Source organism: Sphaerodactylus townsendi, linkage group LG10, assembly GCF_021028975.2.
Source record: "Sphaerodactylus townsendi isolate TG3544 linkage group LG10, MPM_Stown_v2.3, whole genome shotgun sequence".
Classification (NCBI taxonomy): domain Eukaryota; kingdom Metazoa; phylum Chordata; class Lepidosauria; order Squamata; family Sphaerodactylidae; genus Sphaerodactylus; species Sphaerodactylus townsendi.
In genome coordinates, this window is record NC_059434.1 from 1,646,287 (window position 1) to 1,662,868 (window position 16,582).

The 16,582-nt window shown below is 46.2% G+C and overlaps 2 protein-coding genes across 5 annotated transcripts in view; one reads left to right on the plus strand and one right to left on the minus strand.

The window, feature by feature from the left end:
* Positions 1-2,838, minus strand: part of ACOX3 (acyl-CoA oxidase 3, pristanoyl) — a 77,616-nt gene extending 74,778 nt beyond the window's left edge. The window contains exons 1-3 of the mRNA XM_048509537.1: positions 2,633-2,838; positions 2,092-2,293; positions 1,062-1,295 (exon numbers count right to left, since the gene is read on the minus strand). Of these exons, the coding sequence (XP_048365494.1) occupies positions 1,062-1,295; positions 2,092-2,256 (399 nt within the window). The 5' untranslated portion in view covers positions 2,257-2,293; positions 2,633-2,838. The remainder of the gene's footprint in view (positions 1-1,061; positions 1,296-2,091; positions 2,294-2,632) is intronic.
* TRMT44 (tRNA methyltransferase 44 homolog) overlaps positions 2,610-16,582 on the plus strand; it is a 40,520-nt gene continuing 26,547 nt past the window's right edge. For 2 of the 4 annotated variants that reach the window (XM_048509720.1, XM_048509721.1), the window contains exons 1-6: positions 2,610-3,241; positions 3,923-4,040; positions 5,872-6,091; positions 10,087-10,155; positions 10,656-10,763; positions 11,569-11,640. In XM_048509720.1, the coding sequence (XP_048365677.1) occupies positions 2,875-3,241; positions 3,923-4,040; positions 5,872-6,091; positions 10,087-10,155; positions 10,656-10,763; positions 11,569-11,640 (954 nt within the window). In that variant the 5' untranslated portion in view covers positions 2,610-2,874. The remainder of the gene's footprint in view (positions 3,242-3,922; positions 4,041-5,871; positions 6,092-10,086; positions 10,156-10,655; positions 10,764-11,568; positions 11,641-16,582) is intronic. The other 2 variants (XM_048509719.1, XM_048509722.1) reach the window with 2 other exon arrangements.

A 16,582-nucleotide genomic window follows, 5' to 3' on the forward strand; every position in this document is an offset into this window, starting at 1 on the left:
TTCTGTCTGTGAAACAGACATGTACTGAAAACAGAAAGAAACTACCAGAAAGCAGTTAGAAATCAAGCCCAGGTACCCAAGGCAAGACAGGTAGGGATATATCTGGCTCTGGCCAATGGAGGAAGTTGCACATGCTGCACAGGAATAGGCTAGAGAAAAACTGTACAGAAGGGGATACCTGTGGTAAGAAATTCCTGTGCAGAAATTCCTGTGGACAAGAAACCCAGCAGCTTCATTTTGCTCAGATGGAGGTCGCTCTAGAAACCTAGAAATTTGTTTAAACCCTTTGCTTCATCTGAAATCAAAGCAAGCATTCTTCTGCAGCAGGAAGGAACTTTCTGTTGTCTATTTAAGCAAAGTGAGTGAATATGGATTCCTAAGGAGATGTTATGCTCCATTCATTCCGGACTGTTGAGTTTCTTTTACTCCTCCCTTCCTTCTTTGCACTTTGGGGGGGGGGGCAGCTGGGCTCCAATGAACACTTTTCCCAAGGTACATTGGTGGCTCTCAGCAGTCTTTGATCCCTATAAAGGCTCTCCACCAAAGGTGGCTCGTGGCCTGAGCTGCTGCTGCTGCTTCTTGGCTATCAACTACTGTCATCATGCTCCTGATCAAAGAAGCAGCAACATTAGTTGGATTTGACAAACACCTAACTTTAGTTTAAGTATCTGGAGCTACCATTAACTCACCAGTCCCTGAATCGGGACCAGCAGGTAACTGAGATAATAACTAGATATGAAGTAGTTTGTTTTCCATGGTTACATATACCAGTGACATGATAAATGACCAGTGCATAGTTATGAAAGCAACAATTATCTCACACACCTTCCACTGAAGGTATTTACAGCTTACAGTAGTTAACTTGTGATACCTCTTTCAAACATTCAAGCAATGGTTTTAAGTGCAATTATCATATAAAAAAATAATGTATGGAGCTTCCCGAACAAAAAGTCAAACAGAGTGATTAAGATTCTTCAAGAAGATGAAGAAGGAAGGACAGAGCTAGAGGACCCAACTCTGCAACTGCAGGTATTATGATTCTTAATCTGTGTTGTCCTTACCTGGGAGTTCAGCAAATATTTGGCTCCAAGAGACCAATCATACATCCCCAGGCAGGTAATCAGTACCATGATTTTTAATGGTTTCTCCAAGATATCTTCCAGCCTTAGAAAATCGTATTCGAAAAGCCTCTTACACCTGAGGAAGGTGAGCTCTCGATATCTCTCAAGGGATAATTCTTCTCCAGGGAGACGAGCAAACAGTGGATCATGTTCAAAAGCTGTGAATATTCGGCTCTTAGTGGATGATAAAAGCAAAAGAATGGTTTCAAAAATAAAAATGCTTCCAAATAGTCAACTCTAAATTGGTGTCGTTATTTGACAGCTATATGTGTTTTTTTACCGTATTATATGTCTACCAGGGGAAAACAGAATCTGGACTAAATTCTTTACAATGCTTACAAGTTGGAACACAGTAGAGAATTTGTAACATCGTAACTTAAAATGCCACAAATTTTAAGTTGGTCTTAACTGTCATGCAAAGGAAGAAATGGGAGGGGAGCGAGCATCTTAATGCATATGCCCTGTGTTCACCAACCCCAACAGTGCGCAGTTATGAAAGCAACAATTATTTCACACACTTTCACTGAAGGTATTTTCAGCACATACCACTATGCTTATCTGCTTTAGCAGTCAGCACAATCCGCTGAACTAATTACTTTCACTCACCTATATATTGGTGTGCTAGTTAGAATTCCATAGTTGGGAGGGCTGGACTAGAAATGGGGGGGGGGGGCAGAGTCAGACCCCCATTCTGCCACAGAACCTTGGGCTATTTATGCTCTCTTTCTACCTCAAAGGGTTGTTGTGAGGATAAACGGAAAGAAGGAAGAACGATGCACAAGAAGCTGCAGAAATCCATTCCTGTTTAAAATGACTTGCTAGCACGCTCGGCCATGGTCTGCAGAGGCCGTCGCTGCTTCTCCCTGCCTTTCTTGGCGCCGCCGCCTGCGGGGCTGCAGGGCCCCTTTCCGCGGCACCTGCGAGGACCCGCCGGCCACAAGTGCGACTGGGCGCGTCGGCCGTCCGTTACCTTGAACTGAATGAGGTCTCCGTCCTCGATGAAGGCGGCCATCTGCTTCCAGTCGAAGGAGGCTCTCCTCCGGTAGGGGCGGAGGGGCCCGCCGGGCAGGTCAGGCAGCGGCGAAGAAGCGCCGGCGGACTCTTTCCGGGCAGCATCGCTGGCTGACGGCGGCATCTCGGCGCGGAGCGGAGCGGCGGCGCTGCTGCTGCTGCTGCAGGCGGAACCGAGGCAAGGTTGGCGGCCTCCGAAGACGACGACGCGGACCCGCCCGGACGCAGCGGCCGCCCCGAGCCCCTCGCAGAGAGAAGCGCGGCGGGAGAAAGCAACGCTCGCGAGCCTCCTCCCGCAGAAGAAGGTGGACCCTGCCGCCGCGCTCACGGAAGAGCCTCCTCCCACCCTCGCCCGGCGCACTTCGCCCGCGGACCCTGGACTCGGCCCGAACTCCGCCGCGACCAAACCTCCCCCCGGGCCCGAACCAGCCAATCGCCCTGCACCAGGACGCCGCCGCCGCCGCCGCCAGCAGCACAACACCCGCCCCCCTTCCCCTCACCTGGCCGCGCGCCGCCCCGATACGCTCCTCCTCCTCCTCCTCCTCCGAGCCGGGTAGGGGGGGGCCGGGGAAGGGGTGGAGCTGGCGCCCGCCCTTCGCCAGGCGGATCCGTGGCTGGCCTCCACTGCAGGGCAGGCCGCGGACTCGCTTTCCCAAGCTCCTTCGCGCACGAAGCCCGGCCTGCCGGGGAGCGACGCCGCCGCCGCTAGACGTCATTCTCCCGCGACGCCGCCAGCGACGCCATGGAGTGCGTGGGGTCTGCGGCAGTGCTGGACCTGGCGGAGGGGGCGGCGCGCCTCCCCGGCGGTTTCTGGGCGGCGGTGGGCGTGTGGCTGGAGAAGCCGCAGGTGGCCAACAAGAGGCTCTCCGGCGCCCACCTGGAGGAGTCCCGCGCCATGCCCCGGCCCCGCAGCTCCCCCGCAGGAGCAGGGCCAGGAGGAGGCGGGCCCCGGGCGGCGAGCTCGGAGCTGGACGTCGCCTGGCAGGCCCTGCGCTGCTCCTCCCTCGGCCCGCTCCTCCTCGGCCCCGGCCCCGCGCATGTGGACGCGCTACTCCGCACCCTGCTGCCCAAGGGCCGCCCCGCGCCCGCCCGCGAGCTGGTGGTCCGAGGTGAGGGAGGGACGGGGACTGGTGCTAGTGCTGCCGCCGCCGCCCGGGACCTCGCTGCGGCTTCCAAAACCGGCTCCCCTGCGGCCTGTCTTGAACCCGCGCAGCTGAAGGGCAGGAGGATCAACCAGGGTTGCCAGCAGACCCGGAGAAAGTTCTCTGCCCCGTTAACAGAAGGCGGGGGGACAGCTGACACTTTGCCTTGCGTGCCTCTGTTGAAGGGCAGGAACTGTTTTCTCCAGGCAGTTGGCAACCCAGCAGCTTGCTATCTGCCACTTGCAAGAACTCACTTGGCAGACCTGGCCTGATACAAATGTGGGTGTGGACTTTTTGTCTGCCTATTTATTTTTGTCGTTTGGAATTCTTTCTAAGACACTTTGGGCTTCTCTGGAAGAATAAAGCAGCCTAAATATTTTTATGCGACTTATTTATTTGTCAGTGAAATAATAAAAAACAGCATAAAATTCCCCTTTCTCACCTGCAATGTATCATCTGCAAGGTGGGGATAACAAATAATAAAATTCACCTGTCCCTTAGTTATAAGGATTGCAGTGTGATAAAAGTAACAAAAATACTTAGAACATAAAATTCTGAGTAGAATTTGAATGTTATAACATGTATCATTTATTTTATTTTTAACCTCAGCAACTTGTGTATAAACAAAGCTACTGTCGATCTTTACAGATGTCTTTAATGGGACTGTAACCTTCTTGCCACTGGAGCAAAACCATGAAGGGAAATTCAAGATCAAGGAGTGCAACATTTATCAAATTAAACTTCTACACAGAAAAGTTAATGAATGGTGAGTTCGGGAAAGGTTCCTCACCCCACCTCCCTGCAGTTTTCCTTATTAGACCTGTTTTATTACATGTTGTGTACTGCAGCATTTAGTTATGAGTTGTGTATCCTTTAGTCCAAGCAATACTTTAGCTATTTGTTCTAAAGCCCACTGTACTTTTTATGTTAAAAAATGTGTAGGATTTGTTTAGGTTGTTTACATTGTCTTTAGGGTTATTTTGGGGGGTAGTTGTTGCAGCTCCCCTGGCACTCAAGGCAAGAGATGTTCAGCGGAGGCTTGCTGTCGCCTGCCTGTGTGTCACGCCCTGGGGTTCTTTGGAGGCCTCCCATCTCAAAACTTGCCAAGGCCAACCCTGCTTAGTTTCTGAGATATGAAGAGGAGGAAGAGGAGGAGTTTGGATTTATATCCCCCTTTCTCTCCTGCAGGAGACTCAAAGGGGTTTACAATCTCCTTGCCCTTCCCCCCTCACAACAAACACCCTGTGAGGTAGGTGGGGCTGAGAGAGCTCCGAGAAGCTGTGACTAGCCCAAGGTCACACAGCTGGTGTGTGTGGGAGTGTACAGGCTAATCTGAATTCCCCAGATAAGCCTCCACAGCTCAGGTGGCAGAGCTGGAATCAAACCCAGTTCCTCCAGATTAGATACATGGGCTCTTAACCTCCTACATCACTGCTGCTCCAGGTTAGCCTGACAAGATCAAGCTAACGTGGAGTATCCAGGTGTGGGCATCTTTAATAATACCCTACTTTAAATGAAATTACTATTTAATAGGGCCACATCAAAGCAAAGTTATTCTATGTGGCAGGGTGTTATGTGAACAAATCTTAGCGAATCTTTTAATAGGTTTAATGTGCAAACCCCCTCTGAATGTCTCTTGCCTTGAAAACCCCATGGGATTGCCATGACTGAGTTATGACTTCACAGCAAAAAATGCAGTATGGGAGCTTAAGTTTAACCAAGTGCTTCGTTAAGCTTTCTTCCCAAGGACATCTTTTTACAAAAGAAACAAACAGGTGTTCTGAGCCTGGACGTGGTGCTGAGTGCAGCTTTTCCTTTCTGTTATCTTGACTAGGAGAAGAACATAATTACTGTATATACTCCCGTGTAAGCCGAGTTTTTCAGCCCTGTTTAAAGGCTGAGAAAAGCTCCCTCGGCTTATACGCGAGTCACCATTTTCTTTCAATGGCAAGCAGGCTGGGACAACCTCCCTGCCTCCGGGAAGCCCCTTGTTGCTGCCCTCCTCCAGGGTGAGGGGGGAACCCGAGGCACCCCGGCTGGCTGGGCTTCCTCAAACTGTGAGGCAGAAGGAGCTCCTTATTGGGGCAGTGACATTGGGGGAGTCACTGCCCAAATAAGGAGCTCCCTCTGCCTGCCTGCTGGGTTTGACAAAGCCCAGCTAGAGGGCAGGCAGAGGGAGCTCCTTATTTGGGCAGTGACTCCCCCTGATGTCACTGCCCCAATAAGGAGCTCCCTCTGCCTCCTGGCTTCCCACCCTTGGCTTATACCCGAGTCAATAAGTTTTCCCAGGTTTGGGCAGTAAAATTAGGTGCCTCGGCTTATACACGAGTATATACAGTAAACTAAAGTAGGCGACACACAAATCCTTTAGTCCTTCCTCTTCCTCATGTCCATCTCCCACCTGCCCTAGAAGTCTCGGCTAGTGTGCTTAAGGTCCTCGGCATCTGTGCCATCAGGAGGTTCTCTTCTTGGCACTTACCAGTCTTGCTGCACAATAACTAGGATTTCCATGTCATGTGGGTGACATGTGGCACGGCTGTGTGCAAGTGTTTTAGCTGGAGTTTTAGCTGATCTATATTTTTTAATGTTGTTTAAAGGTCTCTCTCAGTTTTATCACCATCTCCAGAAAACTATGTTTCAGATGGAATTGTTTACCCCAAGACAACATGGCTTGGAAACGAACTGCTGGCTAAACTGGCTAAATGGTCCCTGGAAACAAAAAAGTGTGAATTTAAGAATACACTCTCTCTGATTTCTCTGGCTAGATACAACAACTCTTACCAAAATTTAAAGGAAAAATACAAAGAAATCGTAAAGGTAAGCAAAATTATTTGTTTAGTTGAGAACTTTTATTTGCCTTGTGAGATAGGTGGGGCTGAGAGACTGCTAAGAGAAATGTGCCTGGCCCACAGCTCAAGCTAAAACAGGCTGCAGGTCCCTTTCACACGTTGTCAAGCCAGGTATATCACCCATCTCATATCTCTGTGTTTCATTTTTTCTACCTAAGTCTTTCATTTATCTCTGTTGGAATTCATTTTGTTAGTTTTGGTCTAGCTCTTTAATTTGTCCCACTCATTTTGAATTGGGATCTTGTCTTCTGTGGAATTAGCTACCCTTCCTAATTTGGTGTCATCTGCAGATTTGATTACTATGCCCTCTATTGCATCATCCTGAGTCCAGAAGAGAATCCCGCGGTGCCCCACGAGTCACTTCTCTCCAGAAGGTAGAGTTTTTCTGGCCTGAAACTGCTGTAGGAGCTGCTTTCTGACTTTGTAACATGCGGATTGGCCCTTGGCTGCCGCTGCGCATAAAATCTCCGATCAACCTGCCCTGGTTGTTGTGTTTCCTAATTTTGTCAGAAATTATACAGCTGTGGGGAATGAAGCTCAGTTGGCTTTTATTCCTTTGGTTGATGGGCCAGGCCCACTCTGAAATGGCTGATCTGCTGCTCTTAACCGGGGCACCATCCTGGCTATCCTTAAAAGGTTTCAGGTGATTGCATAATATGTAGCTGCAGCTGTACTAATTTTTGCTAAGCTGTGTAAGATGAAGAAAATCCCTTAAAGGAAGGTTCTTTTTTTAAAATATAAGGTAGAATTTTTGCTGGGACTTACAGCTCTGCTGAAAAATGATGATGATGGTAAATACATCAGTAATAGAAGGAGGTGTTGCAGTGAACAGGAATCATCTTTATAAGGCATCTATTTCAGTGATGATGGGTTATGTATTAACTATTGTAAACAGGATAGGTTGTGGACATCTGTTCCCTTGTTTAAGAACTTCGAATCAAAGATACTGATTGTCTAAGATCCATTTTTCTCTTGCTGGTGGCATTGGGATTTTAAGGGAGTCTGGCTTGTTTCTTCCATGTGTAGCATCAGTTCATGATTAGTGCCTGCCTCTCCCGAAGCTGAATCAGTCCTTGCGAGGTGGAGAGGGAGCTGGTGTAGGGGGAGGAGGGTTCTGACTACCTCCTTAGCCAGTTGTCACGGGTGGGAGGGCTGCAGCCTCTTGTGCTGTCCTCAGCTCACCTTTTTGCGGCACCTCTTCTCTCTCCCCCACTGCAGTTGGCTGCATCCAAATGGAACTGGGTCTTGACTCAGGTCTAATGCCAAATGTGGCTGGTGCCAGCTGGAATTGGTACCCCAGACCAGGCATTGTGTTCTAGACTGACAATCTGTGCTTGGAGCTGCTTGCATTGTGGCCCCACATTTTCTTGGTCCCCCATCAACGAAGTCATTTCTCTCACTGCAAACTTCCCTTTGAGCTTTTAGGTGGCATCTGTGAAACAATTTGTAGGATGGCTGTAGTTTGGAAAGTGAAATGCCGAAGCCCAGTTTGTCATGGAAATTGGGATTCTGACAATATGCTTTGGTCATGTCACAACCGGGGAATTGTGTGCAGTTCTGGAGGTTTCATTTCTGTGTGCCATGGTGCCATGGTGCCATTATTTTTCATTCCTTCAGCATGGTGCCATTATTTTGCTCTCCTTGGTTTGGATGCCTGGGTGGGCATGAGTGTAGGAGTGGGAGAGGATATGGCTGGGATGCCTCTGCCGTCAGGGATGTTCACAGAATGCTGTTTCTTGGATAGCTGAGTACTAACACAATGTTGCTAGAGCCATCTATGCTGACAGGCTATTAATGGAATGAAGACTTTTGAAAGAGTGACCAAGCCCAGGGAAAAAAATCTAGGAGTATGATTTAAGGCAGTGGTCTTCAAACCACAGATTGGGTGGCCGTAGAGATTGTACCCCCTGCCTCTTCATTCACATGCTGGGAATAAGACAGGAAGGCCAGGTCAGCGGGTGGTGGTGCAGAGGATTCCGTTGCGGCACAGGTCATTTCAGGCACACACATCCCTCCAGGCAAAAACTCCTCTTTCCCCCCTTCTGGCATGGCTATTCCCAGTCCCTGCCCATTGATCTTCCAGTGCTGTTTGTGTTGATGGGGAATACATTTCTGGGTAGCAGTGTGTGTGAGCAAGATCTTGGGGTACAGGTGGGCAGTAAGCCAGTGTGATGTAGTGACAAAAAAGGCTAATGCGATCTTGGGGTGTACCAACAGAGGAGTAACATCCAGTGATGGGATTCAAGTAATTTAACAACCAGTTCCAGTGGTGGGATTAAAATAATTTAACAACTGGTTGTTTACAACTTGTTCTGCCGAAGTGGTTCAAACCTGCAGAATCCCACCACTGGTAACATCCACATCACAAGATGTCACAGTCCCACTGTATATGTGTCAGGAGGCCTGTTATTATGGGGATTTTGCTATTGCTACTTTCTGTATGCTGGGGGTAGTGGAATGGGTTAATTGCATTTCTAACTGACTTTCAACTGTCTTCTGTGTGATGTTATTTGGTACCAGGTGCTGCTCAAGGTCTGTGCCTGGCCATCTTTACCGTTATTTCTTTCACAGTTCCTTTTGGGCGCGCTTTCCCAGGATGGGGGGTGCAGCCTGCTTTAACTACTGGGTTTTGTGCGGGCAAACCTCAGTTCTGGCATAACCAGAGGAGATCCTCAATACTCAATAAACTACTGTTCTTTTACGTTAGTTTGTTTCAGTTTTTGGGATTCTGACCATATGCTTTGGTCATGTCACAACCGGGGAATTGTGTGCAGTTCTGGAGGTTTCATTTCTGTTTCTCTATGTTGGGAGACGGATATAACCTGGAGCAGAGTAGCTTATGATGAATCTGAAACAGAATCCACCACTTATTACAGTCATGGACTAGCTGGGTGAAACATACATTTGCAAAAATATTTACTAAAAAACATTAACATTGATAGCAGTTCTATCCATAATTCCAATACAAAAAGTTTTACCAATCAGCACAGTAGGCAGTCAAATATAGACCATATACTAAACATGTATTTTATAGGTTCACCCAAATTAAAGTTTCCATGAAAAATTTCTACCACTAGGTGTCAATCATAATAAACTCAAAAATTCAACACAATGTCTCTGTAATATCTGTACTTCCAGCGTCAAGGTCTGCTAGAAGGGAGGCATACCATTCCTCCATCTTCCAGGGTTTGTTTTTTTTGAGGATATCAATGATAAAAATCTGAGTGTCATTGAAGTGGCAGTCCAGTAGAACTTGCCGACTATTTCATTTCTCCATTTCTACAATGGCATATATGTTCATGGAATGGCACACCGTGTTATCTCCCTTGTAAAAGATCAGGTGAAACAGCCCAGAGTGAAAGCTTTCCTGCATTTGGAAATCAATAAATTAACACAGATTTCTTATTTCTAATAAGATGGTATTTTGTGACAAGTCTTATTGAAGTTCAGAACCCAGATCTTTCACTTGGTTTCAGATTTAGCTTTTAAGTAACTGAGGGCTAATGGTCTCAGAGAATATCCAATATATTGTAATTTTTCTGGGAGGGGATTATGATTGATTAAATGTGGGGAAAACACCACCCTTTTCCAGATAAGGAGCAAGAGGAGCATACAAGGTGTAACTCACCCTTGCCCACCGTTTCCTGGCTTCAAAAGGAAGTGCTGCCTGCTTAGTGGACAGTTGTGATGGCTTGCCAGAGCTCAACAACTGGATCATTGTTGGTCAGAAAGAAGGGACCAGGGTTCTTAGGATCCATCATACCCTCTCCTGTCTCAGAAAGGGAATTTTGGAAAATGAGGTCCCATCCCTACCTAGACAGGTACAGTTTGAGATCCAGTGACTAAAATTTTTTTTCTATGGAGGATTGACTGATTATGCAAGATGTATAGAGAAACAGGATAAGTGTATAGTATGTAATACTGATAATTAATTCCAGGTCTCTATCTTTTGTTTTTCTACAGGTGTGGCCTGAAGTGACGGATCCTCAAAAATTTGTATATGAAGATGTTGCTATAGCTGCATATCTGTTGGTAGGTTATTTTAAGTATCAATTTTAACAAATTGTTTCTCATTAAAATACATTGATGTATTAAATGTCAATGTATTAAAAATTACTGCGCTGCACAATGGTTATAAATGTTTATATGTACATGGAGACTATTTGATAAACTGTTAGAGTGTGTGTTAGAAATACGTTGCGCTATAAAAACTCGTTAGTTTTGTCTTTATGTGGCACTGTACTTTTATATATCCTGGGTGGAACAAGCATACAAGAAGTGTCCTGCAGAACCAGCTCAAAGGTTCATCTGATCTCAGAGATGCTAAGTGCATTTTTAAAACGTATTTTCTTTGGTTCCATGGAATCTTAATTTGCATCCTCTTGTCAGAAAAGTGAAATGTGTCCTCTTAACTGTGATCGCGTCATTTTAATAAGAACGTATTCCCTTTTGTGTATTGATAATTTGATACTGATTAATATGTGCTCTTTTTCTTTAGTGTCTCTAAAATTTAGATTTTGTTTTTTTCCTAGATCCTTTGGGAAGATGAGAGAGCTGCAAAAGGCATGTCTAGTAAACAGTCTTTTGTGGACCTGGGTTGTGGAAATGGTCTTCTGGTCCACATCCTCAGCAGCGAAGGGGTAACTTGCTTGGAGAAACATTTCCTCCATCTCTGGCCATTGTGACGTGAAGTGGGATGGGACATTGTGGGATTGTTGGATCTATGTTCCCATAGTCTGCTTCTTTCCAGATACATGTTGGAGAAGTTCCCTGGTAGTTCCTGCAGTGATTACAGGTTTTCTTCTCAAGTCTGTGCTAGTGTTTAACCCTAGAGCATTGGTTCCCAGGGGTACGTGGCAGAACGTTGGTGGTTATGTGAGAAAAATTATTTAATGGTGGAAAAAGGCACAAGTGTGCCTGTTTTGACTATCAGAGCTCAGTGCTGGAGCACGTATTATATAAAATATTCCATCCCTTTGCTCTGTCATAGGTTGACCATGTAACATAACCTGATGCTGGCTTTAATCTCTGGCTCAAATTATATTCTTTAGGACAAATTTAGCTGTAGGCAATTGGTAGAGCTGTGTCCAAGAAATGGCGGTTAGCATGGGTCAGGCTTAGCCTCCATCCCAGCCGTGATCTTATTCTCCTGTAGAAGTGAGTGGCTGACATTCACTTCATGCAGAGAAAGCAAGACATGCAGTTTGGGTGTAAGCTGGCATCTCCATGTTCTCCTCGACCTTCACTTCAGCATCAATTAAAGAGAACCAGCCCCGCCCTCAGCTTCCCCTTTCATGACTGAGCACTGGCCACACTCCCTAGGTTTTCAGAGAACCGGGTGAAATTCTGCTCACTGTTTGTATTGTTCTTGGGGAAAGAGGTGTCTCTGAATTGTAAGATATGATTAATGTAATTTAATGAATAATGCCACATTGAATCTTTCAGCATCCTGGCAAAGGAGTCGATGTCAGAAGAAGAAAAATATGGGACATGTATGGGCCCCAAACGCACTTGGAGGTAGTGTTGAAAATGTTCTGTGCAATTTTACAATTTTTTATTGATCAAACTTGAGTGGTTGGATTGGTTGTTTTTTTACAAATGCATTCTCTGAAATTAACTCCTTTGACAACAACCATGAACTTTATTACATACAAAATAAATCAAAATGCAGTGTGGTGTGTTACACCACTCAAAGCCCATCAGGGGTGAGCGGTATAAAAGTGTAATAAATAATAATAATCATCTTTAGATCCAGGTATTTCGTGATCTTTTCATGTTGTTTTTCGTTGACCCTACTGTCATTGGGTATCGTGATATCACTGATCCACACCTTTTCTGGTTCGACGATGACAATGTTGGGTGTGTTTTGCTGCAGGACTTTGTTTGTATACGAAAGACCTGGGGAAGCACTTGAAACCAATTAACATTCACAAAATCAACATCTGTCAACTTCAAAAAGCTGCGCTGCTGGGCTCCGCAAACATCCTTCGCCAATATGTCACAACATCCTAGGCCCCTGGCTGGGGCTTGATGGTGACGTAGACCAACACCGACAGTGATACCTGACTGCAGTGTATTTTGTATAATAATAATAATAATGATGATGATGATGATGATGATGATAATGATAATAATAAAACTCAATGGAGTTTGACCTGGAAAAGTGCGCTACTGAGACAATAAAGAGGGGCAAGATCACAGAGAGTGAAGGGATTGAAATGCCTGATGGCCAACTCATCAAGTGCAACCAAGAGGCAGCTTATAAATACCTGGGCATTTTGCAGCTGGATAACATCAAGCATGGGCAAGTGAAGACTGTTGTCAGCAGAGAGTACACCCAGAGGGTCAGGAAAATTTTGAAATCTAAATTAAACGGCAGGAGTACCATCAAGGCCATCAACACCTGGGCCATACCTGTCATCAGGTATACTGTGAGAATCATCAACTGGACACAGGCTGAGTTGGAAGCATTGGATAGAAAAACTCGGAAGCTTACGACAATGCACCATACCTTACACCCACGCAGTGATACTGATAGATTATACCTTCCCCGGAGATCTGGAGGCAGGGGCTTACTGCAAGTACAGCAAACAGTGGAAGAGGAGAAGCATGCAAATGGCGATTCATGTAGAAGAAAGTGCCAAGAACAAGCTATTGATTGAAGTGAAAGAACAGACATTTTGCTTACGCAAACCCAGAAAACCAAACAAGAATAGCCTGCGAAAATGTGATTTCAAAAAATGATAAAGGACCTGAAAGCTGACGACACAGCAAAAGCACTGCAAATCGGCCAATTCCTGAGAAGAAAATCAAAGAAGCACAAGCGTGGACAATGAAAAGACCTGGCTGTGGTTAACAACTGGAACTCTGAAAAAGGGAACTGAATCCCTGATTTTAGCACATGCCCAAGAGCAAGCCTATTAGAACAAAATTCGATCAAGGCCAAAAAATCAAAAATCCTCAGATGATGCAAAATGCAGATTGTTCAAAGAAGCTGATGAAACTGTAGATCATGTCCTCAGCTGCTGCAAAAAGATTGCCCAGACTGAGTACAAACAGAGACACAACTCAGTGGCCAAGATGATCCACTGGAATTTATGCAAGAATTACAACATAAGAACAGCTAGGAACTGGTGGGAACATTGTCCAGAGATAGTAATGGAAAATGAGAAGGTCAAGATCCTGTGGGACTTTTGAATCCAGACGGACAAAGTGTTGAAACACAATACACCAGACATCACCGTGATCGAGACAAGAAAGTGACCATCATCGACATAGCAGTCCCCAGTGACACCGGGTCATTGAAAAAGAACACGCGATTTGAAAATCAAGCTTCAACATCTATGGCACAAACCAGCTGAGGTCATCCCAGTGGTAATCGGCATGCTGGGCACCATCCCAAAATCACTAGGGTAGCACTTGAAACATCTTCGAATTGACAACATTCATATCTGTCAAATTCAGAAGGTAGTCCTGCTGGGATCCGCACGAATACTACACCATTACAACTTCCTAGGCCTCTGGGTGAGGCTCGAATTGTAATGAAGGCCAACAACCAGCTAAATATCTGGCAGCTGTGAAATCTACATCGACGACGATGACTTGATTGAAGGATTGGAGCACCTTCCTTATGAGGAGAGGCTACAGCGTTTGGGACTCTTTAGTTTGGAGAGGAGACGTCTGAAGGGGGATATGATTGAAGTCTATAAAATTATGCATGGGGTAGAAAATGTTGACAGAGAGAAATTTTTCTCTCTTTCTCAATATTAGAACCAGGGGCCATCCCTTGAAAATGCTGGGGAGTAGATTTAGGAGGAATAAAAGGAAACACTTCCACGCTAATGCGTGGTGAGTTGGTGTTTGGAATATGCTGCCACAGGAGGTGGTGATGGCCACTAACCTGGATAGCTTTAAAAAGGGCTTGGACAGATTTATGGAGGAGAAGTTGATCTATGGCTACCAATCTTGATCCTCCTTGATCTCAGATTACAAATGCCTTAACAGACCAGGTGCTCAGGAGCAGCAGCAGCAGCAGAAGGCCATTGCTTTCACATCCTGCATATGAGCTCCCAAAGGCACCTAGTGGGCCACTGCGAGTAGCAGAGTGCTGGACTAGATGGACTCTGGTCTGATCCAGCAGGCTAGTTCTTATGTGGTGGTGGTGGTGGTGGTGGTGGTGGTGGTGGTGGTGGTGATGATGATGATGATGATGATAAACAAGATGAAGTCCAAAATTTCAGTACCACCACTGAGTGGAATCCTGCCCAGAACTCGAATGAGTTGGGGTGTGTGTGTTGTGTTGTGTGCTTTTTCATGTGCAAAGGGGAGTTTGGATCCATCCCATCTTAAGTGGTGCTCATGCTGGATCGGTCCTTATGTGTTGTTATTATGACAACAGGCCTTTTGACTTTCTCATATTTTTATTTAGCAAAAAGCTAAGTGAAGCAAATGTAAGAAAATAGTATCTTTAAACAGAAAGTACAGCTGAGGCATAAACTGCTTGTGGAAAAACTAATTGTTACATTTACTAAATTGGTACTGAATACTACTGACCTTGTAAGAAGTACATTACTAATCAGGTATTGAGCCCACAATAAACCCTGATTTTGTTTTGGTATTTTTTTAAAACATTTTTAGAAATAGACAAGCCTTTATTAGCATTCCAAAATACAATAAAACAATTGTTTTGGTATTTAAAAAAACACCCTGTGGCACCCCACTAGTCACTTCTTTCCAGGATGAAGATGTTTTAGAAGGGAAATATCAAAAGATACCTTATGCTGCAAGGTTATGTTCTTGCTCTCTGAATACAGTAGAAACTATAGAACATGTGTTATTAAAACTATAGAACATGTGTTATTAAAATTGCCCCCTCTATGAGGAGACAAGGGAAAAATGCCCGTTGTCAGGTTCTGTGTCATGGGGGTTGTTGCCTTTGCTCTGTGCTGTTATGCCTTTCTTCCACACCACTCAAAACAGTCTTCTGCTTTCTACCTGTCATTAGCAATAAAGCTTTTGTACTATCAAGTGTTTCATGTTCTATTCAGGGGAATTCTGACATTAAGACTGTTCTCCAAAAGTTGCCAACTTCATGCTTCCATCGCTGGCTGCACATGTTTTATCGACAATTATAGCCTTTCTTCAAGGACTGACGGGAGGCTCTCCGCCGGAGGTACCTAACCCCACCATGAAAGAAATGTTCTCTACGTTCCTCAAAGTGGAGGAGGATGAAGCTCTGAAGTCAGATGCTGCTTCAGCAGCTTCCTTAGTGCAGCAAGTGGCGGGGCCTCGAAGGAGCATGTTTGGCTTGGCTAGGGGTACCAGGCTGAGCAACCTGTCCTCCAGTAATCGTCTGCCCGGCTGGGAGCCTGTGGATTATAAAACACTGCAATGGACCAACCCTGAATTGCGTTCGCAGCCTTCTTAGCATGTGGCTAGTAAATGCCATCCTGGGGATTACAATTTAATGCAGTCTGTGGATCCTGACAGACGCAATTGGGTTCACAGTACTGGGACCTATCCTCGGACGGTGGAATCCAGAGTGGAGTGGCACCAAAGCCACGTGTGGTCAGCCCCACCTGTAAGCGGTGTGGTGGAGGAAGGTACAGCCTCGGACACCAGTGGTGAGGCTGACCCCTGGACCCAGGAGCGAAGAGAGTACAAGGCTCGGTTCCGCGAGATGCAACAGGAAATGGAGTGGTTGCAGACCTGGGCACAGAATGCTGAAGTGCAGCTGACTGCATTAACAAATGCCCCAGCCAGGAACGCTCCTGAAGGAGGTGGTGCTGGTGGGGCCAGTGCTGGGACACAAACTGCTGGGATTGTTCAGCCAGGGGCTGGGGTGCCAGGGCAGCCAGCGCTGGCACCCCCTGTGCAACAGATCCAGGTTGTGCTTCTACCAGCCCTGGCTCCCCGATGTCAGATGACGGTGCGGTTCAGTGGATCTCCCCAACATCTCCCCTATTTTGTGTTTCAAGTAGATGCCCATGTGCAAGACTACAGAGCCCAATACTGCAGTGAAGTTGAACGGGTTCACAATGTGGGGGCACTCTTGGAGGGCCCTGTGGCCTACTGGTACGTTGATTTGTTTCATCGCCAGGCACCTGAATTACACACCTTTCCTGCGTTTCTTTTGGCTCACCATGGACGGTTCAAAAATCCATTCTTTGGGGAGCAGGCAGAAAGGGACATGAAAATGCGTCAGGGGAATAAGGCGTTTGTGGAATTTTCTGACCAATTTTGTGCCCTAGCAAGCAAAATCCCTGACTGGCCTGACCAGGTTTTGGTGCATGTTTTCACTGAAGCCTGGCACCCAGAGCTGAGAAAATGGGTGTTGATGGCCAGAAATCCAACAACTCTCATGGAGTGGATTTTGATGGCAGGAGAAGCTGATGCCCAGAGGGCGGTGGTCATGTCAGGATGTTTGACAAGGGGGATGGGTTGTTACTGGGATGCTTTG